At 39.7% G+C, this 26,974-nt stretch overlaps 1 protein-coding gene across 2 annotated transcripts in view; it reads left to right on the top strand.

Moving 5' to 3' along the window:
* The first annotated feature begins 2,024 nt into the window (after positions 1-2,024).
* LOC143185623 (neuroligin-1) overlaps positions 2,025-26,974 on the top strand; it is a 44,124-nt gene continuing 19,174 nt past the window's right edge. Inside the window, exons 1-2 of one of the 2 annotated variants that reach the window (XM_076388788.1) lie at positions 2,025-2,817; positions 23,652-23,798. In XM_076388788.1, coding sequence (XP_076244903.1) covers positions 2,025-2,817; positions 23,652-23,798 — 940 coding nt within the window. The remainder of the gene's footprint in view (positions 2,818-23,651; positions 23,799-26,974) is intronic. The other variant, XM_076388789.1, reaches the window with a different exon arrangement.

The raw sequence follows: 26,974 nt of genomic DNA, 5'->3' as shown, positions 1-26,974 counted from the left end.
AACTTTGAAATTGGAAATTCTCGCATCGCCCTCGCGGAGACGATTATTGGGTTTCGTGTCATTTGTGGCGTCCGAATCGGCCCCTGTTACAAATTGAGTTGTCCGATGTAATTCCTGCCCCGCCGAAAAATCCCGCTGAATGTCTGCAGAAACGGGAGACAATGGCAACCCCGCTGGATTCCGAGCCTCTGGATTAATGTTATTGTTTTATTTTCCCATCAAGTCGCGACTCGTGCCCACTCGGGGAATGTAATTCAAGTTTGAGGCTAATTTGCTGCAGAGATTTCATGCGTTCGAAAAGTTGGGGGAACGATGATTACTGGTAGTGATACAAGGGGATTAGGTTGGTGCGTAATTGTATTGTAATTGGATAGGGAGAGATTACACTTTGATGATTATGGCGAATTTTGGAACTGTTTTGAGGGCTGAGAGTCGTTAAAGGATGAGTTTAATTGAGCTGAATTGAGTTAAAGCTTGGTGAAATGTATGTAGTGGAAAAGATGAAGAGATACAGGGTAAACTCGCTGTAGACTGGTAAATTGGTACAAGTGAGGAATTTATGGGGAGCAGGGGATGAATCTTTCTGAAGTCAATTTATAAGATGATAAATTATTAATAGACTGCAGATGTTTATGTATTTATGCGAAATTTAAATCTGCAGGAAGATGTGTAGAATATATACACATGTATCTCCGTGTAGAGATATGCACAATATGTAAAGTAACATAAGTAAAATATTCAAAATTCCTGTCATAAAATTTAGAGCATGACATAAATATCTAGTCAGGTTTCATTTCTCTAGTTATACCTACGTATAGAAATATGAATTTTAATAAATATCCATAATTTACTTAACTCTGTTTCATCAGGGATGAGAATGAAAGAAAATAAGGGTGATTTTAAGAATTAAAGAAACTGAAATAGTATTAATATTCCTGTAATCAGAAAATACTGTAGATAGGCTTTTCGAGGGCTTAAAAATGATTACCTACTTTTTTAACACCAGTGTCGATCATTTTCATTATAATTTTAAGAGCTACCTCTTGTTTCATTCCCAAAATCTACATTTCAACTTTTCAATCCGCATAATACCCTCCGAGCATCTTCATCCACTCTAACCTCTTCCACTATTTCTGTTCCAGAAAGCCACGATCAAAACAAGCACTCAGCAAGGCGCGAGCGAAGAAGCTAGAAGTATAGGAACAAAGTCAAGGAATTGATTAATAGCTTACTATATACCCAAGACCAGAACCTGGAGGAACTCCTCCAAGAACTGCCAAACTGCCCAACGTATCGCCTTGTATCATTCTCGAAAACTTCCCCCAACCGAACTGTGTGAAAACCAGCCAGTGTTAGTTGTTGCTAGATCCTTGAAAATTCGCGGGGTGGAATAACGTCTGCTCACACCCTCGCCGATGCTTCCCTCAAATTTGTCCGCCAGCATCGACTCTAGCTCGTCGCTGATCGCTAGAACAACGACGGGTGCTTCGTGGAACGACGACTTCCGAGCGACGCGGAAGCTCGTTGCGTGGAACGCACGTCCTCGAGGATGGAACTGAGAGCTCTGCAGCCGATCAGCGCCCTAGCACCGAGTGTTCGCGAGTTCACGGTGAACTGTTCGACCATTGTCAAGAGGGAACCAAAGCAACAGAGGGAAAACTGGCTGTACTGGAAGCTGGAGCCTAGAAAAAACAGGATTGTGCTAGTTAGAGAGATAGAGCACTGGAGACTGTCTGAGGGGAGGGAGGAGCGCAAGGAAAACAAGGACACTCCCCCAGTGGAAGCGTCAAGGAAGCTAATAGAGGGAACTTTAGAAGGAAAGGCAACCGTGACAAAGCATTCGGGGAGAGAATATTTAAAGGAAGCTAAGTCGAAGGAAAACGGGAAGCTAGAAAAGGAAGAAGATAACAGGAAGAGGAAACACGAAAGGGGAAAGAACATAGAGGAAGAAGAGGGTCGTCCCTTAGAAGGAGGGCCCCACAGATGCGGGGCCCAGAGGGGCCAGTCCGCGGCGGCGTGACGCGATGCGGACGTCCTCCTCCTCGTCTTCGAGGAAGAGGAAGAGGAAAGACCTCTCGCCTCTCGATCCTATCCAATGTCTGCCTGCCTTGGACAGTAGTTTCGACCAGTCGTTTATCTTTCACGATGCTTGCCAGCGTCTCGACCCTCTCCGACGTGTTCCGGTCCACCCTCGACCGGAAGGTGCCAGTTACGAGACCTATCGCGGCTCTGTCGAGGCTCGTTCCACGGGACGCGACGACGTTTCCGTCTACGACGGTCCGTGTGATCTGTGCGAAGGCACGGGAGGGGATGAACGCTACGTGGAAAGAGATGTGGTTAGAGGAGGGGGGAAGGAAGGGGTTCAGCGACGTTACGATAACAGAGCAGACGGATCGAAGAAGTGTCTGGCGACGATCGTCGTGTTCCTCGGGCTGTTGTGCGGACATTGGTGCCATGGCGGGGCCGAGGCTCTCGCTGGCAGCCAGAAGTACAGCACGAGGACGGTCAGGACCAGGTACGGTACTCTGCGCGGCGTCGAAGCCAGGTCAGCGACGTCTGTTGAGACCTACTACGGCGTCCCCTACGCCACGCCGCCAGTTGGAGCGTTGCGATACATGCCGCCGGTCACGCCGACGCCGTGGCGTGGCCTCAAGGTGGCGGACACCATGCCACCAGCGTGCCCGCAAAAACCACCGGAACCGGACTCGAGTCTGCCGCGGCACAGACGCGCCTACCTCGAGAGGCTAGCGCCCATGCTGGCAAACCAGAGCGAAGACTGCCTCTACTTGAACCTCTACGTGCCCAAACCTCCTCACGGTGAGTCCCTTCACAGTTTTTCTTTACCAGCTTGTCCCATCAGTCCTTTTCGTTTTGCTCTCTTGGCGATTTCGCTTCCATGGAGGAAAACATAAAGGAATTATGGGATAACCAAGTATAATTGAGTTTTTCTTGTTGCTGTATGTTCTAAAATGTTTCTGATAAACACCAAGTTAGAGGAGTAATGTATCCAGGCAAAAGCTATTAGTTGGGAGAACTTTCGAGTCTTGTTTCGGTTTCAAGCCGATAGATTTGTTGTTGGGAATAGAAATGGAAGGGAATCAAAATTAATCTTTCCAAGCTATCAGTGTGAATTCATTTTAGATATCTACATACTTTTATGAAAAGGACACATAAAACGATAAGAATCAGTTTCATAAGTTTCAAATTATCTTCGTTCCCCCAGCTGATTCACTCCTCGTTAAAAAGTCCTCAGTTAGTTTTAATTAAAATGAGAAAAGGACAATAAAAGTCTAAAATCTCTAATAGAGATTCAGTCTCGTACGAGTGTAGCACCTATTAGCCTCGACGATTGCGTTTCTGCATAATGCACAACGTGCAATTTTTTTCCCCGTCGCAATTTAGTCGTCTGCATATTATGGAAATCTCGTTTAGATAAGAGACTCGCTCGCGCTCCCTTATCGGCCCTGAACTTGAACGCTAAACACAAGGGGGTACACGACGCAGCGCGAATTATTTCACACGATAGCCGAAGTGGTCGTTCACACGCGAGACGTGAGGTGAAATTTTACGAGGCGCGCTGATTCGTCTTTGTAAACTCGATTACCGTCACGAGCTGTTCTGGTTTCGCGCCCTTTAACAATATTGCAACGCTTTAACGTCATCGTGGTCACGGCCGTGACAGTGTCCCCTTTGTTTGGCGTCGTTTGCATAAATACATCTGACACAGTCAGTAACCAACAGGGAACATCACTTTAGTGTCGACTTCCTATTTTGCTGAAACTTGGTATTCGAATGGAGCAACGAAGAATAGATTAGACACATATTTTCTTTAGCTACTGATATTCATATTTAGAGGGTGAAAACAACCCCTGAATTTAGGGTAGAAAGTATATTTTTGTAAATATCTCGATAACTAATGCAGAGAGAAGAGAATGGTAAATGTATAAAAGATGTGGTTTTTTCTAAGGAATAAGATGACGTAAAGGAAAATCGAGATATTTACGAAAATGTATTTTCCATCTCCATTTTGGGGGTCGTTTTGATCACCTAAATATAAATATCAGTAGCTATAAAAACTACGTGTTTAATACTACGTTTACTATATTGCATCAAAATCGGAAGATGATATTTAAGTGATGTTCCTTGTTAGTGCGAGGATAAAAGCAGTCGAGGTTCCGTCGCTGTTGGACTCGTGAAATTGAATGGACAAGGTTCAATTGGGCATCGAGATTAGACGAAAATGGGAAACGAAACAGGCAGAGAGAGAATTGATTGTGCAAAATACTGCGCGGTTTGATTTCATGTTCACGCTACTCGATTCTCTGAGTGTTTATAAATTGCTCCACTCTCTGGTATTTTGTATTGGGTGTTATGAAAGGAAGATTGAGGGGGATCGAGTAAATCGAGTATTAATAGAATAAAAGAATTGTATTGCTTTGTGTGAAAATATGTGAATATAGAATAAGTGGATTTTAATTTTTGGCTTAGCGAGTTAACGAGACATGAAAACTGATATTTAAATTTCAAAAACGAAATTAAACATATGATGAGCTAAATATGTTTTAAATTAATATTTTGTGTCTGATTTTTACTCTTTTAAATGTAGGATAATTTTCTAATGAAAATTACATGCATCTGGAGTGTGAACTCTGAATCTGTTGATTCTGTGTCTGACCATAGACTGGGTGCTTCTCCTTCGATTAACTATTGAATGAACTCTTAGAAAGGAACCTAACTAAAGAACTTTCTCTTATCACTGTTTATCACTTATTTTCTATTTTATAGATATTAAACATAAGTTCAACCATTACATTAAAAATCGAATAATCCTCGTCATAAAAAAATTTGATCATCTGTACTGTGTGCTTCGATTCACCCAACACAGAAATGGCAAATTTTCAAGTTTTCAGAAGTTTCGTCTTCCTCTAACTTCAACAGCTCAGATATTCGCTTATTGCTGTACCACTTTCCCCAATTGATTTTTCTCGAGTCGTAACCCCCACAGTCGTGTCTCCGCATCGATACTCTTTTCCCGCTCGAGAATAAAATAGACAGTTTCTGAACTTCAGTCCTCGAGAATCCAAAGGTCTCACTGAAATCGCCAAACACTTCGCCACTTCGCGGGGAAACGAAGTTCGCAGGCTAGGAAGGAACAGGGAGCGTATTTCTCTTTCGCTTCAAATATTGTACAAGAGTGGAAAAATAGAGGCAGCAAACGGAATTGCCAAGTCTGCAATCGACGTCTCAGTCTCTCGTCGAAAGCACTCGGTCGTCGTTCGTTGCAGACGAGCGCATTTTTCGTCGACTATGCACAAAATTCGGTGGCTCGTACACCTCGTGCACGGCTGATTGAAAAATTTGCTTGCCGTCATCATATCATTGATGCCTCCCTCACTCTCGGTGTACGTGATCCGATTTACCTTATTTCTCTGACGCTCATCGATTTTAATCCGTCGCTGCCGAACAATCCCTCGATCGGCGAACTCTGGGCTCGCTGCACTCGCGTCACGTTGCATAATGTTGTAAAATATAGCGGCGGCTGTACATTCGCGAGCAAAACACACGTTCCAGTTTGCAAACTTCCGACAATCCCGCGGCGTGCGTGCTCCCACTGCTGAAGTCGCTCGAGCTGAAATTATATTCAGGGGGTTTCAATCTAGCTTCTCTGCCCGCTGATTCTTCATGGCGTCTCGATGCTTTATGGGGATGAAGTTAAATTAGTTTAATTTCGGGGTGAGTGAAATGTGAGCGTGGAAAGTAATTGTATGCCGGGGATGGATGAGCTGTGAGACGATTTGTTGCTTAGACTTTGGTCTCGTGTTATGAATATTTGAGGACATTGAGGATTAATAGCTCGTGTGGGACTTGAATAAATCTTTACTACTTGATCTGGAGGATTTTAGTTCTTGGGCTACTGTGGTTAGATGTTCCACAATCTCATATGTCTATTCTGTTTCTAGTATTGAATGAGATTACAGTTTTAGTAGATAGAATTAAAATGTAGGATTAAAATTTGTAACTTACTAATAGTTTATCTAAAGTAAAAAAAATACACTGTGAGTTTTGTAGTTACTATACCACTATAATTTCCATATTTTCATATTTTATTTTACCTAGCCTCTAAAATTCAAAGTTCCCTCCATTTAATCATTCAAATGTCAGCCAGAAAACTCGGCAATTATTTTGAACAGCGATCGAATAAGAGTATATCCTTTCTAGCCAAGCTCCCTCATTAGGCCTCGATTTCTCAGTCCCCGAATTCGCCTTGTTCCTCGAGTTCCCACTCGAACCCCTCATTTTTCCGTCCCGATTTCCTCGCGTTCGGAGACGTTTCTGGGGATCGCGTGGGAGTGCTGGAAGGAGCGAGTGAATGAAAGAAAGCGGAAGAAAGGAGAGGAGCGCTTACGACAAAAGAACGCATCGATCGGTCCGTCGCGACGCTTTTCTGATTGCGAGCCAAGCGAAACGAGGAGGCGACGCGAAAATCTAGACTACCATATCCGTCGTTAGGTCGGAGCCTGGTTTCTAAGCGACTCAAGGAGGCGAACAGTCCTTGGAGACGGCGGATTCCTACGCCTCCTGGGATATATCCCCTCCTGGTTTTGTTCTAACGTTCCTCTTCCGTTTTACGTAACACGCGCGTAGGTTATTGCATAACCGAGGGAAAATTGATTCCCCTGCCCGAGGAGATTATATCCGAGGATTATTATAGGCGAGGGTATTTTTATGGGAACTGAGAAGTTGCGTCTAAAATTAATGACAAGGCCAGTGTTCGGCGAGGGGAGTGTATTTGATGGCGGAATTAGAGTCTAAAGGGTTGATAGGGTGGAAATTGGAAATTTGGGTTATCTTGGAGAAATTTTGGGGCAAAGTTAGTATAGTGTATACTGCATGTCTTTGGTTGTGCGCTAACTACTTGTGTCAGGAGGGATTTTCAGGCTGCTTTGATCTTGTTAGGAGTAGAAGAATTTAATGGAGTATTATATTGTAAGTGAAAATAATTTTTGTTGTGTTGTGGGTAATGAATTAGAATTTTAGAAAAAAGTGACTTATTTAGATTTTGTAATTTTTGAGAAGATTGTTTTGAGGTGATTCTTCAGAAAAAATTTATCTTACATACTAGATAAAGAAAAAAAAATAGAAAATGGTGCACTGTTGCAGTTATACGAGAGGGAAATTTAATATAGTGTCTGATCAAAGTATGTTTATACTACTTGCAGTGACTTTTCTCGTTATAAAGTAGAAAAATATCAGGGATGCAAGAAAGGTATCTTATGTTACGTCTGACTAAAACAGTCTTCTACTACTTGCAGTGATTTCACCTAATCGAAAAGTACAAACGCATATTAGTATCGCAATAGGTAAACATGCATTCCAGGTCTGACCAACGCAATTTTATACTACTTGCAGCAGCCCATTCCTGTTATCCAAAACGAATTCATCACAGTTTAACAGAAATATTTCTATAGATTGCGTCTTTTATTATTAAACAAAAATACTGCCATCCATAGTTCGTAAATATTTACTATACAGACGTCAAAATGGAATTAGAAAACAAGCGCACGATATGTCATAGAAATTTTAATTGCCGCATCGAAGTGCAAACTTTCTTATCACAATATTTTCCTGCACGTCCCTGTCGATCGCACGATCATTTTTTTTTACGTTTTTTATCGCGTACGCATTTTTCCAGCGCGAAAAATTTTCCAGTGATTCAGAATCGATCCCATCGGAAAGGAGGGCACGAGCATAAATCTCTATTTTATTACTATTTAAAAATCGCGAAAGCACATTGTACACGCGAAATGAAATTGGCTACGATCCAGTGCTTGACTCCCCGTGGTCGGTGGCAGGCAGGGCGGGACGCAAGAACGAAAATAATGCATATTTCATGGCCGTTCAAAAATCAAAATAACGTATTACCGAAAGCTATTGAAGAAATAGTCGAGGCGGCGAGCGATGGAAATTTATTCGTGGAACTCGTGAACGAGTTCACCGTGTCGCTTGCAAGAACTTGAGGTAATTTAAACATTTTATGATGCCGAGATTTCTATCGCACGATGGAGCAGATCATTACCATATTACTCTAAAAATTGAATTTTTCGATAAATACGATTTGTATGTAAAGTAGTAGATATTTAAGCACAGTGCGTTTGAATGGAGTTTATATCTTCCTCATTGATCAAATAGTAGTAAAAAATATTAATTCAGAATATTATAATTTCAAATACTAGTTATTGCATTGTGTTATCTTACATTCTGTTATAACTAGAGACAAAATTTCATACTTAATAAATTTGAAATGCTGAAATTTAAATATTTAAAATTCTAAAATTAAAAAATTTGAATTTTTGAAATTTTGAAATTTAAAAATTTTTAAATTTGAAATGCTAAAATTCAAATATTTGAAATTTTGAAATTTTCAAATTTAAAGCTTTGTAGTCTACATTTCCATAATTTTGCAAAACAGAAATCGTACCCTCATATTTAGTTTCACCGTATTTTAAATCTTGTCACGTTACATAACCACTGAATTATCCCCGACAAGGCAGTCAATCGAAAATTGATCTCACCTCAGCGAGTCCTCTTTCGCAACAGAAGACGTTTCAGCAGCTTTATCCCCACGTAACGATTCCAGCCTCGAGCCGAGGAAGATTCTTGGCTATTCGGAATCTTCCTAGGCCGAGCAGATAAGCACGGTACGCTTGATCCTCGGGGATTTCTCGTCCGTAGCGAGGCACACTTTTTCCCCCGCGATACTTTAGCCCAGCGTTAGGCGTGCACGGATGCGCGTTGTACCGAAACGAGCCTCGGCGCGCGAGCTTCTGTTCCGCCGGGTCGTCTGCGCGTAAGAGGCTTACCGTCCTGCGTTTCCCTTCTTCGATATAGCCGCGGAAAAACCAGTCGGTCGAGGAGATTCCCCGGCTACACTTCCGCCCGAGATACTTTCCTTTCTCCTTCGCCGTGGCGTTCGCGACCGAGACGGGATATTTAAATGAGATTCGCCTGGCGAAACCGTATTTGACTTGAACGCTCCGTGGAAATCCTTTTCCCTCGCTCGCCTCGAGGGGCACGGCGCGACGCCACGCTTTTGTAAACGGTCTACGGAACGAGATTTAATGACAACGATCAATGAATTTCGCTGGCTGGAAGCGTTGATAAGGAACAGCCTTCTGTACTTAATGACGCTTTGATTTTAAGAAAACCGAAGGGGTGGAGTATTTAGAAATATTTGAGTTTTGATTGTTTCATAGGATGTTGACTTGGAATGATTTAGAATTAGAAATACACTTATTTTTCTATACTTATAGAATCACTAGTTTCTCATTTATGCTACCAGTTCTATGACACCCTATAAAAACTAGTGTATTACAGTGAATTTCTCCTCAACTTAAAAAAGTGATTCAGTATTATTCAAAGCAAACGTTATTTGAGCTCATTAAAAACAAAAAATTATCTAAAATCCCAGGAAACCTTTAAATTACGAACTGCTCCACGCAATTAAATAAAAGTACCGAAATTTTCGACTAATGGGAATTTTCTTTCAGGGGTTCAACGTACTTGTATTGAAAGCATTCAGGTGTTCATCCTTGCACCCCGTTAACATGATACGCTGAGAGCCGCACAGATAAGCTGAAAGGTGTGCTCGCGCAGGGTAGCATTAATCGACAGGGTCGAACGCGTTACCGCTAATGTGGGGTATTACGTAATATTCCCTGCTCCCGTGGCGATGTGTTAATCGCTTCGATGGATGGAGATATTCAATATTTCGTGGAAATCACTGTTACGCGTAACGCGACGCGAATTTCGGTTTCTCGTGGGAATCTGGCGCGATACCCGCGTTTCTATGATCTTTCATCGCTGGCGTAGTAATTCTCCGTGCCTCGTTGGCTAAAGAGGCGGCGCAGGGAGATTGGAGGCTCTGGTTTCTCGCCAGCGACTCGACGTTTTCCGTGAAATCGTTGATGCGCTCTAATTGTAAGTGAACGTTCTAATTAAATCATTCCCGTGGATTGGCCTCGGGGGCTCGCGCTCCTCCGAATTAGACAAAGGGATTTCGATGTCGAAACGCTCTTGTTCGAGGTTCGTTGATTTATTACGTTTACGCGGGCGGTGTTTGTTGGATAGTACGTTATGGATTTGTGTTTGTGCTGTTAGTTCATCGATTATGATGGGATTAGCTTTGCATGCTACTTTGGGAGAGGAATGATGGTTTGATCTGTGTACTACGGCCTGGTTAAGCTGGTATAAACGTGCCTATGTTAATACATTTCTGATGAGGTATACGGAATTTGGGGATTTTTAGGAAAAATTGGAAATTTGAAACTGAAATGAGGAAATACTTGTTGCTACTAATTTAGAGAGTAATTTTAGATTTGTGACAGTGGGTCTTGATCGTAAATGGATCTTAGAAATTGTAAAGTTTTGAGAAATGTTAAAATTAGAATCATTAAAATAGTAACATATAATGTAACATATAAATTAATGTAACATGTAAACATAGTAGTATAATGTAACATAGAGTGTAACATATAAATGCATAATGATGGAGTAACTGTGATATAAATACTAGAATAGATTCTCAGCTGATTACCCTAATCTAATATAAAATTAATGTTGTCATATCCAGGACATTATCGAGTTCACATTCAATTACGAATCAAAGGGTCAAATCCTGCAATTACGATATTGTAATGTGCCTGTGAAATTCGCCATAACGCTAATAGTAATTTCGCGTTAATTTCCGCGGCTATGAAACGAGATGGAATCCGTTTGACCTGTCAGGCTAATAAAACACGAACACGACTATACGTGGAATCGATAAAACGTGAGAAACATTCGCGAGCGAATTCGAAAAGTTTGTCGTGACGGGATCACTTTATAGGCAGAAGAGTGTCGATAAAATGTTATTGCATATCATCAGGCATCTGTCGAGCACACTTACAATCCTATTTTCACGTTGACCATGTTACGCAACAACGATGTAAATTCGCGAATCTAGTCGATGCTTCAAGTCGAACAGCTATTTCGAAACGGCACTCGCAGACCATAATCAGCTATCTTTATACATACGATGTATCTTTATAGTACAAGCGATGCATCACACGTGATGGAACTATCTTTGACCTTTTCCTTCTTCCTCCGTCCTTCTTCGCGTTCGTCTAGGTACACGTCGTGCCACTTTCCACGATAAAAGTTTCTGGAAATACGGTCACGATAAAGGCAGAGATGAACTGGCCGCAAATAATAGCGGTAATGTTAATAAATAACGAAAGTATTTCGGGTACGAGCAGAATCCTATTCGACTGCGGTTCGTTGCGGTACATCTTCGTTTAAATCCTCGCAGTAATACGACGTAATAGTATTGGGTCAGTTTACGTGATATTGTGGATGGCGAGTTGTGTGATGTACTTTTATTTTATTGGAAGAGTCAGTTTTAATGGGCAATGATTGTTTAATTCTGTAGTTTATAGAAGTCGTTAATACAATACACTTTTGGAATCTTAGAGTCAGTAGTTTAGGAGGTACTAACAATTCGAATTATTCTGTACAACTTATCTTCTTGAAAGAGTCATAGATTTGAATATTTGAATATTCGAAAATTTGAATATTTGAATATTCAAAAATTTTGGATATCTGAATATTTGAATATTCAAAAATTTTGGATATTTGAATATTTGAATATTCGAAAATTTGAATATTTGAATATTCAAAAATTTTAGATATTTGAAAATTTGAATATTTGAATATTTGAAATATTTAAAATATAGCATGGTAAATGAAGTATCTAAATTCTGTATTTTTATGATTCTCGTTTTTATTTCAAAATACTTTTGACGTCAGTGGGTAAACGCAGAAAGAAATCTGCTTAGCACAGGAAAAATGATCGCAAAGGTTATCAATTTTTTAGTTACACGCCGGAGGCTGTATTCCAAAATCAAGTTTTAAAATAACGGACAATGAAATTTCGTCAGAATCAATTTTGCCGGCGTAAAAATAAAAATGTGTTCGTTAGCAGGGAGCGAGAGTTATTTTGAATAGGAATTTATTCGCGGGCGAATGCCTCCAAGCATTTTGTTGTTCGTGGACAAATGCCTCGAAGCATTTATTCGTTATTCCACATGAAGTGTACCCAATTCTGATATTTCAGTCGCATGCCGGTATTAAATCTATAAAAAATTCAACATTTTTGCATTCCGCCCGAGTTATACCTGTGTAAAAAGATTAGTGTTCCACATTGCATTCACAATACAAAATGTTGCACTTTTTATTATTTCTTTGTCAGGAAGTTTCATGGCTACATGAAATTAATTAACGAGGTTTACATTCTGTAACAATATTCAACTTCGCTGTAAAATTCTTTAACGATGGCGTTTATTACCAAGACTCGGATTCTCAATTCACTGAATTTTAACTCTGGCCATCATTAAAACTCTGCTTTAATGAGTGCATTGCTTACCAATAAACTTTGCAATTCGATTCCATCCAAGTCCCCTTCAGTTCTTATCAAAATTCAATTCCAAAAAGTAAAGTCCCTCAAAATCATTCTCGATCGCCTTCAAATTCCTGTTATCCTCAGAAAACTTCCAAGTGGCCAAGAATCTCAGATAACCAAGGTGCCATTGTGTTGCTCCAACGGGGCACGTTCGCAGTGAAATCGCCGTGAGACGATAGCAGACGAGACAACATAATAATCGTGACGATTATTATGAGGATCGCTTGGCGTTGCCGACTAATCCTTGGGGGCATCATTTGGCATCAGGCAGCGTGCTCCCAGCGCGAAGTTAGTTACAGAAGTTTCGGTCATTGTAGGATTAAGTTTCCGCGTTATCTGGATTGCTGTGCCTTCGTTGTGCAAGCGCCATGTTTCCGCGGGCTACGAATACTTGCTGCTGCGAAAAAACGTTAATTGGCACAATTGCTGTGGAACGTGTATCGAATATGGAAAGTTGATTTCCCAGAGTTCGCGAGATATAAAAGTGGCATTGATCGTAGTTGAAGGAGATAGACTCCTTCACTACCATCGCTTCCGGTGGAGAATCGTGTTACACGAGTTTCGCGATGGAAATGTTCGGTCGGATAATAATGCAGCAGGGAGCTGAATTTCGGATAAAGCTGAGACACCTTGATGGGGAGAACATTATCAGGGAAGACAGAGGGAGGGAGGAGGGGCGTGGAAACTTTTTGAGCTGCTAAGTAATGCTAACATTAAACTTGGAAGCTCGTAATGTAACCGTGGAGTTTCCTTTTTATACGAAAAGGAGAACGTAAATATTGAATAAGGGCAAACGTAGAGCGAATGGAAGTGCAGATAACGGTTGTTGGCTCAGCTAGGTGGAAATTGAAATTTCAGCCTGTTTTTAATAGATATTAATTTGCCTGAGATTCGATGTGTCTTCGAATTTATTTTACGTGGGTTCTATATTTTGTACTGTTCACTTTGTATAGGGATTTAAGTTTGAACTGAGACTATTCTGAATAGTTCAAATATTTCATTAACTCCGTAGCGATTTCTTCAGTCCAAAAGCCTTCATCAGGAACCATTGTTAATTAGATTCCTAAATGTCTAAATCAATTTCTTAAAATATAACTTAAAAGTTACATAACATATAGTGTACGCCCATCATTAAAGTATATGTCTCAATTAGTATTTTAATTATGAGGTTCCAGAAACTGAAGATACTATTTCATAACACTAATTTTTATTTTTGATTAGGTTACCTAATGCATTAGAATTTGAGACTAAAATTGAATAAAATCAGTATTAGCGTTTAGTCGTCTAGTAAAACATACTACCACTGAATTGAATTAAGTTTCCTGCATCTTTCGATAATTTTTAAACATATTGGGTCTCGTTCTACTGCAAAATAGTATTCATTTCATTCGTTTCATCCGATTCTTCTCTGTACAGACACCGTTCTTTATGCAAACATTCCTTCTCGACTCATTGATCCCGCGGCGCCTTCCCAGGCCACAATTTAGCCAATCGTCGCCGTCGAAAGTATCAATCCTGACCTTCCATTTCGCTTGGTCTCCTCCCAATGCTCCCCCGTCCGAAGCGTCGGGCCGTTAAGCGTGAATGGTTGGAATTGAAAGGGTTAATTCACTGTTATGATTCATGAAATCGGTCTGCCATGAACCGGCTTCATATTCGAGACTCGCCGCGGGAGATAATGTCGGATTCTGAAGGTAGTGCGCGGTAAAACCGCATAATAGATCGCATTCAGGGGTGAACGATGGTGAACTGCACCGACGGCATTTAACAGCTTTCATGATGCGCTCGTCATGCCCCGATGCGACAAATTTCCGCGTCTAATGGAGCTCGAAATCCGTGCGCTATGAACCGACAAAGAAAATGTGCTGTATAGTATTCGTAGCACAAGGGTGGATTCTATAAACAGGATCGATGATTTACTCAACTCACTGTAAATTAATGTGGGTACAGTGACTCATGAGTTTGCTTAGAAAAGATCATTTGAGTCATTTGTTTTAGTTATAATAGCGTATTTAGGAGGATTTGGTTAGGACCTGGGGACATTGGATGAGAGTTAAATGTGGGAGCTGAGGATGAGGCAGTTGATAGAAATGTGTGTAGCTCTGTGGATAGAGGAATTGAAATTGAGAAAGTGATATGATAAATAGGGTTTGGAAAATTGAAGAATCGAAGCAGTAGATATTTACATAGTAGGAAATTTAAAACTGTTACTATTTGAAACTTTAGATTTTAAACATAAAATATTTGTATATTTGAAAATTTGAATATTTGAGTGTTTGAGTATTTGAATTTTTCAATATTTGAATATTCGAAAATTTGAATATTCGAAAATTTGAATATACGAAAATTTGAATATTCGAAAATTTGAATATTTAAAAATTTGAATATTCGAAAATTTGAATATTCGAAAATTTGAATATTCGAAAATTTGAATATTTGAAAATTCCAATACTTAAAAATTTGAACGTCCGAATATTCGAAAACGTATAAAACATTTAAAGCGCCTCAATTTCCTTTTAAATACCGAATATTCGTATCTTCCTTATTTAAGTACTGAAACTCGACCAACAATTTCCCAACAACGACGCACGAAAATGTTGCCCACTTTTCGTGGTCCATTCCACCGAGTTGTTTAAAGCGATATCTCGAGTGTGGCCAGTGGCTGTTTGCAAAAGTGGACGATTTTATTTCAACTGCGAGGTCTCTCCTGCCCGCGGGATGTTTAAAAAGCCTTCATCCGCTCGGTACGTTGGTAGAGACGCGCAGGGTGTGTCGCAGACATCCCGTAAAGGGCGCGTTATCGCGGAAAGTTGGCCGAGAACGAGTAATTAAAAGTGATAACGCTTTGTGTACGCGCCGCTCGAAATAGCGTTCTTCTCACTGCGACGAATTAACCGGCTAGACAAGTGTGGGATTCCGCACACGCGCGTGTTTAAGCGAGACCGCGGCGAGGGTGTGCGCCGTTTAATATGACGCAGAAAAAAGTGAGGTCGTCTGAATTTTCGTAAATGGAGGAACTCGTCGTCGTTGTAACGTCATACCCACTGAGAGGCTAAATAAGTGCAGCAAGCGCGACGAGGAACGCGGCTGAAGCCCGCGTGCTGGGCGCTATGAAAACATGAAAACGTAATTGCATTAAATTCCCCGTAATTACATTAATGCGGCTTGGGTGTGCAATTGTCCTACCGATGCGACGACGTAATTACGCGAATACGTCGGGGCGCACTTCTGCGCGGAAGTGAAGCAAAAGCGAACGGTTTTTCCTCCGTTGAGGTCTTTTTTAGAGTCTCACGCGTCAGTTTCAATCAGGTCTTTTATCTGTGTACGTTTCTTAACCTCTTGCCATACTTTGAAGTGTCTGACTCGTGCACTTTTTACTTTACCTTCGCTGCCGATTACGCGACAACGCGTGGCGAGGACTGTTCGCAAGTAACCGACCACGCACTATCGCGTGAGGGGTGTATGTTCTTTCAATGGGAGCTCTGATGTTGGCAGTTTGGGTTAAGAAAGAAAATTGTACGGGAAGGGGTTAATTGAAACTTTTATCTGGTTGAAAAATAAGTATGCTGGAGTCGTGTTTCGGGTAATTTTCTGAAGTTAGCTGTTTAGGGAAGCAAGAGAGAACACACTTGGCACGTGAGCAGGTGATTAGTGTAACGCGCGGCTTGTTATTAAGCTGGGAAAGAATTTCGGAGATTCTGGGCAAATTAGAAAGAAACGTGCTGGAAGTGTTAAGTTATTGTAACGTCGTGTAAAGTTTTGTTTCTTGGTTTCTTTGGAGCGTGAGGAAACTTTGGATTAATTGTCGAGCTTTGTCGAGCGTGGTGTGTTAAGATTGTTTTAAGTTAGCTTTGTTGAGCGAGAATGAAGTTGTAGTTTTGCTTGCGAGAAGTTTGTGCTTCTTGAAAGTAATATACATAATTAATTGTATGGTTTTGGGAGCGATAAGGTTGGATAGTGTGAAATTCATAGGTGGTAGAATACTTACCTGTACAAGCTTTTTAGAAGTTAAAGAAATTAACAGCATTTTCTGTGTACTTAAACACTATTTATGGTAGCATGAATTTAGTTAAATGTAGCTTTAAAAACTTTTGTACGATTCCTCTGTACTTAAAAGATTTAATGGTAATAGTAAGGAGTATAACCTTAGCTTATAGTCAGACATGTTTAAGTAGTACAGATCTATGTATGAGCAGACACGCCCTAAGTAGTGTAATACGATATGTGGTCAGACATGCTAGTTTCTATCTACGTGGTACAAATGTTTTAAAATTTTAACAGATTTACTATTAGAATACTATTCTAACTAGAGATATCCTTAATATGTCCGACTACGTACGAGTTTATACTACTTTTCAGTGATGTTTTTGTGAGTCTTCGAGACCTTCGATTTCTTGGGTTTTTCGATGAATGGCTTTCTGGATATATGAATAATGACACTGTAATAAAAAATAAATATACTCCAACCACGTATATCTAAACATTTTTATAAATAAATTATTTCTCTCTATAATTAGAAGCCATTTCTTGAGTCGCCCAATAAGTTGGATATCTTGGAACAAGTAGGGTTCCTCATAAGCTTAAAATAATTTTCTCTATTGGTAAATCTGTAATCATATCATATGAAATACAGTATCGTGTGAATTAAGATGAATATTTGTACAGTTATTTTATTGAAAAGCTACTACATTCGTTCTGAAATCAGTTTTAAGTATGGTCATAATAGGCGATATTAATTTTCTAACAAAAAGACTCTTTTTTTGACTTCAATGAATTCTCCCTCGTTTTAGTACAGAATCAATGAATTCTCCTGCACACAAGAATCTGAAATAACCATATTCAAACTAATTCGCACAATACTCTAAACTTCGTTACAGTTCCTCACGAGCTTCCTGCTCTCCCCTTTTCTGCTCACCGAAAAACTCCATAAATCTCAACCACTCAATCCCTCTCGCCCCCTCACAGGGAATTCCGAACAAACTCAGTTGCTTTGTCAGTGCGAGCTCACACATACCATTACCCGCGTACCTATCACAGGAGTTCTGTCCCCGCTGGATTTGTCGTTCGCAAACAGTCGGATCAAATTCGCGCAGCGTAAAATTTCCGTTCCGCGAACTTTGTGCTTAACGACTCACGCTGTTTGACTATGGATCTCAATCTCCCTCTGTCCCTGCCCCATCCACCGATCTCTGATGCATTTCTGCGTGTAATCTCTCCGCGGCAATGCATGCATATCCTGTTCCGCGCGGGAATATCATTCAGCGACATCAAAGGGCGACCAGGAGGGTGGAAAAGAATGGAGACGAAGGGAGGGTTGAGTCTGGCTTATCTGGGAAACGGTGAAAATTGCTGCCCTTCTCTCTCTCCATTTATCACATCGGAATGGAACGTCAGCGAGCGAGAACCCTCCGCGGGTCAGGGGGAGGGTGAAAGGGGGAGGCTAAACACAGCTATAAGAAGACGAGGAAGAGGAAGACGAAGAGGAGGCCACAGCCTTGAGGAATGTGGGCGTGTGTACGTGGTCGCGTTGCTTCTTCAATTCCGTAGTGCATTGCAGTCGATTATTCGATTAACGAGAGAGAACCTGCAAGCACCGCGGGAGTGAGGTGGCCTCGTGTCGAATCGACTCTTCTATCCCCGACGACGAAACGACGGATGACGCTCTGGAGCCGCTGGAAGAGGAGCAGCGATACATTTTTCTGGCACGCTCGACGAGGAGATTGGCTTTCTTTTTTACCAGCCACTGCCAGGCTTTAGGGGTAATTATCCAGCCCTCGGGGGATGCGTTGTAAGTATTTATGAGGGGAATGGCGTCATTGTTGAAATTAGTTCGAGTTTGAAATTTATGGTACTTTAATGAGTTTGATGTATCTAGGGTTCATTTGATTCTAGGATTACATGGGGGATGTGTTAATTTCGGTTGAGTACGTGCCAGCTGTAGAATGGTGCGTGCAACACGAATATTTAAATATTCAAATTTTCAAATATTCAAATTTCCAAATATTCAAATTTTCAAATATTCAAATTTTCAAATATTCAAATTTCCAAATATTCAAATTTCTAAATATTCAAATTTTCAAATATTTAAGTTCACATGTTAAGAGAGAAGAAATAGAAAATGTCATTAAGTAGAAATACTCCGTATATGGTCAGACACGAGCATATCAAAGTTATTCATTACTGACTTTGCCTACTTTACAAATTTATTTCATTGTAACGAATATTGATTAAAATTCCTTACGTTTCAGAATGATTCGTTTCATAGAATATTAAAAAAGATGGTATCTTTGCAATCTTCGAAAGCTTACGGTTCACTGCTCCCTTTAAGGGCGTTAAAATTGATTTTACGAAGTGTTCGCACCTGTGAATCTTCCGATGGTAGTGGAACGATGAAACTTTGAGTGTAACAGCTCCAGCACCATAAAAATTTAATGACCGCGTAATTATATTAGTAGCACTTTGGTCTTTTTTTATTAAAGGTCTTTCAGATCACATTGCATAGATATTTGATAGTATGTTTTTGTGACCTTATTTCAAGGAATAAGATTTTAAGAATAATTGAAAATTTTACGAAAATGTAATTAATTTAAAATTTCTCAAATTAATTAATTCACTGTTACTTCTTTCTAAAGAGCAGTATTTTATTTTAGAAGATCATTATTACAAGTTCGTAAACTATATTAAATTTTAGTGATTGAAACGAAAGTTTAACTTATAAAAGACTTAGGAACGGGCTAAAAAGTTCAATAAGATGAGATCAACTATTTTTCAAGAAACTACGATATCCCTTAGTTCAATTCTCATAACTTCAGCTTTCCCGAGGATTCCTTCATGTCTAGCAGTCATGCAGCTCGATAAAATCGAGCAGACGTGTGTGGAAGAGGTCAGGGGTCAAGAGGATTAATTCTTCTTAAGAGGCCCTCTCTTTCACTCTCCATTGTCTTCCTCTTCTCCTCCCCAGTCCCTTTCCCGCCTCCTTTTTTTGCATAATACCCGTGAAAGGTAATTAAGGGAGACGAAGGTGACGTACGTTTTACCCAAGCGAATCGCCTGGCTCCTTTGGGATATTTTTAAATTCGAGCCGCGCCTCCTCTCTTGCTAACGACCTCGAGATTGCTCGTTAAGATCTCAAGACGCAAGACCTCCCTAGCGAAAGTTTTCTTCCCTTTACGAACATAAATCGATCATTGAATCACCGTGATTTCGAAGCTTCTCTTTTTCGAGTGGCAATTAAAATTTCATAGCGAAATCGATAGTTTAAAAATCGATGGTTTAAAGATCGATAAGGCCTTGTTCGAGGAGAGGAAACTTAAGTACTTATAAATTAATATCCAAGACAGTTTCTGTATGCCATAGTTTTGCACTGTTATTTCCACGCTAATTAAAGTATCAGAGAATAATAAATCAGTCTCTAAGGCTCGCTGCAGACGAGCGTTTTTTCGCTACAGCGCGTTGCAATAACAAGTATTATTCCCAATATTCAATTGTAGAAAACAAGCAAAAACCTTCCAACACGGCAACTTAGGGTAAGAACCCATTACTGTCACGTCACATGAATTCACTTGTTTTCACAATCTTTCCTTGTTTTTCATATTTGAAAATTGAGAATTATCCTTGTCACTACGACACGTTGCAGCAAGAAAACGTTCGTCTGCAGAGCGCCTAAAAGAGCCCTTACTCGCTAAAGTTAGCATTCCTTGAAGTACCTAAAACCCTCTGCTCCACAACCACAACTCATCACCATAAATCAGCTAATTAACCCCAACTAATCTCAACATTAAACTACAGCAATTCATCCAAACTAATAGCCCAACTGTTCTCAAGCTAAATTCGTTAGCATAGTTAACACAGACAGCTTTTTCGCTAGCCACGAGGTCGACCCACTTAGAGCCGAGGAGAAGCCTTCGTTAAAAACAGATTCAGATAACGCTAACTAGTGCGATCTCAATCCGCGAATCCAGCAGCAGGGTATCTGGAATCAGGCATCGCGAGCAGAGATAAGGCGAAGCCAGGTGGTCCAGACGTCACGACTAACGCAAAATACCGTATCACTCGTAAATTTCGGTCAGATAAGATCTTCGATTCTCGGAGGTCCTTGATGAAGAACCGAGACGTGGCACGTAGATAGCAGCCAGCCTCCGCGTTTCGCCTTATCTGCCTCTGTGCTGGTACGATAGCGAGTGTCGTGTCAAAATTCGCAACAGGTGGACGTCTCGTCGCGCTCGTCTCGTCCAGCGACGCTCGCAGACGCCGCTGTGGCTCGTGCTCGCGGACGATTGCGATTTCATGAATCGCGAACGTGCCGATGCGTCCCTCGGGAGAGCAACCCTCGAGCGTTGTAATAATTCAACGCGAAAGTTACGCGGTAATTTCCTACACGACTTTGCGCCCCCTTTTATTTCACTCTGGCGCGAGGGGCTCGTCCGCTTGCAGCCTGCTCGCGAATTTTTAGCGCGAGAGCAATCAACAGGGGATTATGCCATGCTTAATTCTACTGGTTTTGCTCGGGTCTGTTTGAACAGAAACGACTTTCGTTTTCTACTGGATAAAAAATTAACGAAGCAGTTTCTCGTATCTTTCGACTTGTTTTTGGGGTTATTGTGTGGTATGTAAGGTGTGATCTTATTTGTATAACGGTTGAATATTTGAATGTTTGAGTATTTGAATATTTGAATATTTGAATATTTGAATATTTGAGTATTTGAATATTTGAATATTTGAATATTTGAATATTTGAATATTTGAATATTTGAATATTTGAATATTTAAATATTTGAAAATTTGAAAATACCTATAGGTTCCTATATTTAGAATTTATCAACTACTTTTTTCAACATTTCAAATTTTCTCTTTCGCATCGAAAAGTTGAACGAAACTTCTTGCGTTTAAACAGAGTAAATTAAACGTATTTCGTGGTAAAGCGTTGTGTAAATTGAACAATATTGTTTCGTTTCAAATTTACAAAACACAATAGCTGGATTTTATTTCAGCTAATATGTATGTAACTAATAATGTGGATGCATCGCGTTGCAATTTCTGGCGATATGTACGTGCGCAACAATGTACTCGATATTGGAGCGTACATATTGGTGAATGATAGTCTTCTTGCTGCGTCCATTTATAAATTGGAACAGCAGGACAATATTTGGTTGTTCACGATACGTCGCAGGAGCACAAAGCTATGCGGGTATATTTGCAATCGGAGCTGAGTGGTTGGCTTGCTTTTAAGTTAATTGCGGCTCTGTGTTTCCTAAATTGAAGCTGTTGGCGCACTTTTACGCGAACAGTCATTAAGGCGTTTACGCGAAAGCGCTCGCGCGACGGACTAGTCTTTTTTTGATCTTCTATCTTCGGCTTTTATTTGAGCTTTTAATATCATTTTACGGTGTTTTGATGTTTTAAAATAGATTGAACGTATTTTCTGATTTTATATACATATAAAAGTACGTTCAAAAAATTCTTTAATGTTAATACTATGAATTATAATACAGTAATTATAATAAACAGTAGAATATACTTATTTGGTGCAATTCGTACATCGAATCCTTATACAATACCTCGTTATGATAATTGGATGTGCATTAAAATCGATTTAACTTCTCTCAATTAAGTATGCATTTTATTAATAAAGTACGGGCATAATAGAAATTTTGATTAACACGGATGAATATTAACGAAGCTCATGAATATTGATTTATAAAATAATCTGGGACTTTGAGTAATGGTATTATAGAGAATTATGTATTAAAAGCGTGATGTGTATATTTTAAGAAAGTAAAATGTAGAGTGATTGAAATTTTCTCTTCAACGAGGTGTAGCGATAATCAAAATTGATTGAAAGTGAATACCAGTTTTTGCATGAAAATTTTTATAAAATTGAAAATATTAATAAAAGCTCGGAAAAATATTGAAGAGAACACTTTGCTTAGTTATCGAATTATTATCAATGTTTTTGAATGGCTAGGATTTGTTGCAGAGCTGTATTGCATGTACACCTGTTTACCACACGACTTCCATTACTATTCAGTCAAACAGGTACACGGTGCTGCAGTACTATTTGAATAGTGATACACGCGGCTGTTGATGAATATCGATTTCTAATGCTATAGTGTTCGTTGAATACAGTTCTCTGGGAAAATCGTGCTCCATATAAAGCTCGTATAAAATCTCCTGACATTTACACTCCAAAGTGCTCTTTTCCATTAATGAAAGCAAATATAAGATACTACGAGTACAACATTCTCTTTGCCAATTACTCATATAGAATGTAATCATTTTTCTATGCTATGCATTTAAAAAAAGGTATGAATACTCAAATAAATCAATTTGTGGTAAATCGTTTACTACTTGACAAGAAACAAAAGTTTAAAGAATTTTTTTAAATAATAAATACGAGTTTAAATGTTTCCTTACAAACTTTGAAGGAACAAAAATTTTTAAAGCTTTGATCCATGCAAGTGTCAATCGTTTTTCTGATCGTGGTAACAAAAAAGAGGCACGAGTACTATTTTCTTTAAAGTTTTTCCATCAGTTGTTTTCACATGGAAAACCTACCGATATTGAGAGCCTATTCGATGCGCATCGCGGCATCGAATAACGATCTGTCTCGATTCGGGTCTGAATATCGACGTTTAGCAACGATGCACGCACGAATAGTGTTGTTAAATTGGGATTATTTACGCCAAGTTTACGATCGATCGTCCAAGCTTCAGACTCTCCTTTTTTATGCTATTCTGCACCTTCATTGTTCAATTAGGGGGCGACTTTTCCAATACTGAAAAATAATGAAAAACATTCATTAAATAAAGTATGAGTTTGTAACTCTCCAGAATTGATAAGAAAATTAGTAACACAATATCTTACTTTACAAAAATAATATTATAATAGTGATTCATGTGTAATAAATTTATAATAGGTACTCCATTTAAAAGAATGTAACTGCATTACGAACACTGTACACATATAATTAATATAACACAGGTTATTTAACACACATATCTTTAAATGCACCTCTTCATTGTTTGATAGCTCACAATGAGCCATGAAAGAATCTTGTATACCCACGAAATTGAATTATAAAGGAATCTAAAGATAAAAGACTCGTTGATTCGGTACTCTAGATAGAACAGTTAGTAATGATTATTTAATGTTTCAGGTAGTACTTCCGACTTGTTACCAGCTCTCCTTCTCATTCACGGCGATTCTTATTCGTGGGGCGCTGGGAATTCCTTCGATGGAACTGCGCTGGCTGCTTATGGACGTCTTATCGTCGTCTCCATTAATTTTCGCCTCGGTGTACTCGGTGAGTTAATTAATTCTACCCTTTCTTCCGTCAAGGAATATTCTTTTCCACTTTCTTCCACGAACCCGCGATTCCTCTTCAAATAGAACAGTTGTCAGTTTCAAATGGAAACGGTGAAAAGGGGAACAGTTTGCGAGTTCTCCCTGGGAGGAGAATTAATTGCGCGAAAGTAGCAGTCTTAGTATAAGTAAATAAAGATAAGTTGCAGCTTTAAATGAATGTTTCAGAAGCGAGGCAGTAACTTTTGTGCTGATATTTGTTTAATGATATTTGGGGTTTAGTAAGCATTTAGTGAGGTTTTGAGACTTACAAAAAGCTATTGCCATTAATTTTTTCTTCCACTTATTGTATTGTTTTAATTGAAAAGAACAATAATGTGTAATATTCTAAGGCAAATTTTTTAAAAATTGGTCACTGAAGATCCGTGCCTTACCAGAATTGTATATTTTTAATAATTGATTTCTCGAAAACGGCAAAAATTTACGCCTTACTACTTTATGGTACTATTTTGACTGATCCCCTCTATAGCTCATAAAAATCTGATCAAAAAATTCGCGAAACAGGTCGTAGGTTCTCCTCGTTAGTCTTGACTTATCTCAAGTTCCTATATGAATAGGAATAGAAATTCCTATATGACTTAGGTATATCATTTTGCCTTCCAACCACAGAAACACCCTTAAAAATATTACTTAAATGACCAAGTTGAATTCAGTAATGCTAAAGAATAGTCTGCTAAGTATCGCTATTTCGGAAGAATATTATATAAGAATCGGATTGAAACTATACAGGTCATCTGGCATTCAGATGAATCCCCGAAAGTTCCTCCGTTCGTTACGTTTGATTTTCTTGCAATCTGCCACTGAGACTATGGCATTCTCATTTATCTTATTTTTCCCCGAGCATCGCGGCTGGACTTCTTCCCAAACTTATATTAAATCCGTAACAATGGTTTCAACTGCGAAGTCGGTCGACGGCGGGCGCGCTCTTGAGAAGAAATCGCTAATCGATGCAGAAGAAGTTCTGCGTTCTGTCTGACCGGGGGAAAAATAAAAAAGGAAAGAGGTGAAAGAAAACGGGGGAAGAAAGAAGCAGCTGTCCGAGTTCCCTGCAAGAAGAATAGCCTCCTTCGAACTTTTTCCCCCTCGAGCTGGATCTCGCTTATTGCGATGGATCGTCCCAGTTACTCTCTTTTTTCAAATTATGCTGTATGCAATCTGACCTTAAGAAGAATCGCCAGCTTCTAACGAGGAGAGAGTTCGTGGTTCAGGTTCAAAATGGAAAATGTCCTTCTCTTTTTCGTAGAAAATTTTTGTAGACTAGTGTGGTGATTTTCAGGTGAAGAAAATGTAATTAGTAGACTGTGGATCATTGTATAATTGTGAGAAATTCGAGTGTGCAAATATTTATAGAGTGTAGGTACATAACGCAGAACCTCAGTTAACTAGATTTCAATTATTCACAGGCTCGTTAGTTAAGGATTAATGTTATTTGGCGTAGTAGAACATTAATTGAATATCTTACTTCGAGGATCAAAGTTTCAATTAGGTTCAGTTTTATTAATTGTGCTTACAGGTGTATGAATTTGTGCAAGTATCTGTAGTTTAACAATTAGCGTCTTTCCTGCATTTTTGCTTAAAAGTTGGAAGAAACAGGAAGAGGATATTCTATGATTAGGTTCTTTTGTTGAGGGTGTTTTTGGCGGAGCTTTTGTTTTGAGTTTGCGTCGGCGGTTCATAGAAAGGATTCCTCCACCCTCTGAAAAATTAAACTTTTAATTTTCCACGGTCAGTGCCCTGTAAGTCGTTCCCACGGTCCAATTCAAAACTTTTCCGCGTGATTGTCGAAGCATGCGAATGCTGATAATTAGAGCTTTTAAAAGCGAAATATTCTTGTTTCTCGTTTTCTCTTTACAGAGCCCTCATTTTTTCGAATTTTTCCGCTTCCCCTCGTTATACTCCTCACTTTCCTATTTTCCCTACTTTCCTCTTCTTCGTTTTTCCATTTCGTTCGCAGAGGAACGTCCGAGGGAAGCTGCTGAATTTTAGGACCACCCTTAAATCAATTATGAGCACAGCAGGATCCTCCATTTCAAACTGCTTAAACTTCGAGCTCCCTTATACTTTCGAACTTCGAAATTTGTAATTCAGAGCTCGTGTATTTGCAACTTCGTGGACTTCAGAATTCAATAGACTTGTTCCAGTTCGGTGAGCTCAGTAGAATGGTTGTAGCACACAGGACCGACAATATCTGTCTTCCGAAATGTATTTGTAAGGAGGAATTTTTAATAGAAGTCAAAGTTTCAAAGAAATTCAAGCAGGTACTGAATTGGCGAAGTCTGAATAATATTTTATCTACAATTTTTCTTACATTTCAAACACTTTAAAATTTAAGAACGATTTGAAACATAGATTTCTGTTTGAAAAAAGCTCGATAGCTTTTCTACGATTCTAAAAAATATACCTGATAAAAAAGAATTGAGTAACATATTAGGTGATCCCTTTCACAGATTATGAATGCACATATTAGACATATTAATATCAGAATATAATCGTCAGTTCTACACTGAGCAAATTCTGATTAAAAATGCATGCTCGAGGGGCGAAATGTCACGAAGGTGGGCCGCCCTGCGATTTCCCAATTCGAGATCCTGAAGCAGGTCGTCAGCGCGCAGACGTCTACGTCTTTAGCGGCTTAACCGTCGGTTAATCGTCGCGTGAATATTTCACCGAGCAATTTTCCCGTTGAATAGGAGCCAAAGGGTGGCTCGACAGAACCTGTTACCATCTATCCGCGCGCCCTGCCTCACCGTTAAACGCCCTTCTCCCTTTTCGGGGTCTTAATCAAAAGCATTGAGGAGGGAGAATCGTCTCAGAAGCGTTTTCTGTATCATAGGCATCTAAATTTCGAAGCGTGCACGAGCCTTTGGGTATGCAGTAACGACGTGTCTCGTTAGTATTCAGGATAAAGGACTGGGATTACGGGGTTGGGGGAGGAGAGGAGTTCGAAAGAACTCTCGAATAGTTTTGAAAGGAAGGTTCAGTGTACAGTAGTTTTAGTGGCATTCAGAATCCCAAATGAAGCTTGGAATGAGGAGTTATGTACAATAGATATGAATAGGAGGAGATAACTTATACGTACCTCACAAGGGAAACATTCAGCTGTCGAACCACTGACTT

This window comes from Calliopsis andreniformis, chromosome 12 (assembly GCF_051401765.1).
Source record: "Calliopsis andreniformis isolate RMS-2024a chromosome 12, iyCalAndr_principal, whole genome shotgun sequence".
Lineage (NCBI taxonomy): Eukaryota > Metazoa > Arthropoda > Insecta > Hymenoptera > Andrenidae > Calliopsis > Calliopsis andreniformis.
The sequence above is the reverse complement of the archived record's forward strand: the minus strand, read 5'-3'. Positions and strand labels throughout refer to the sequence as shown.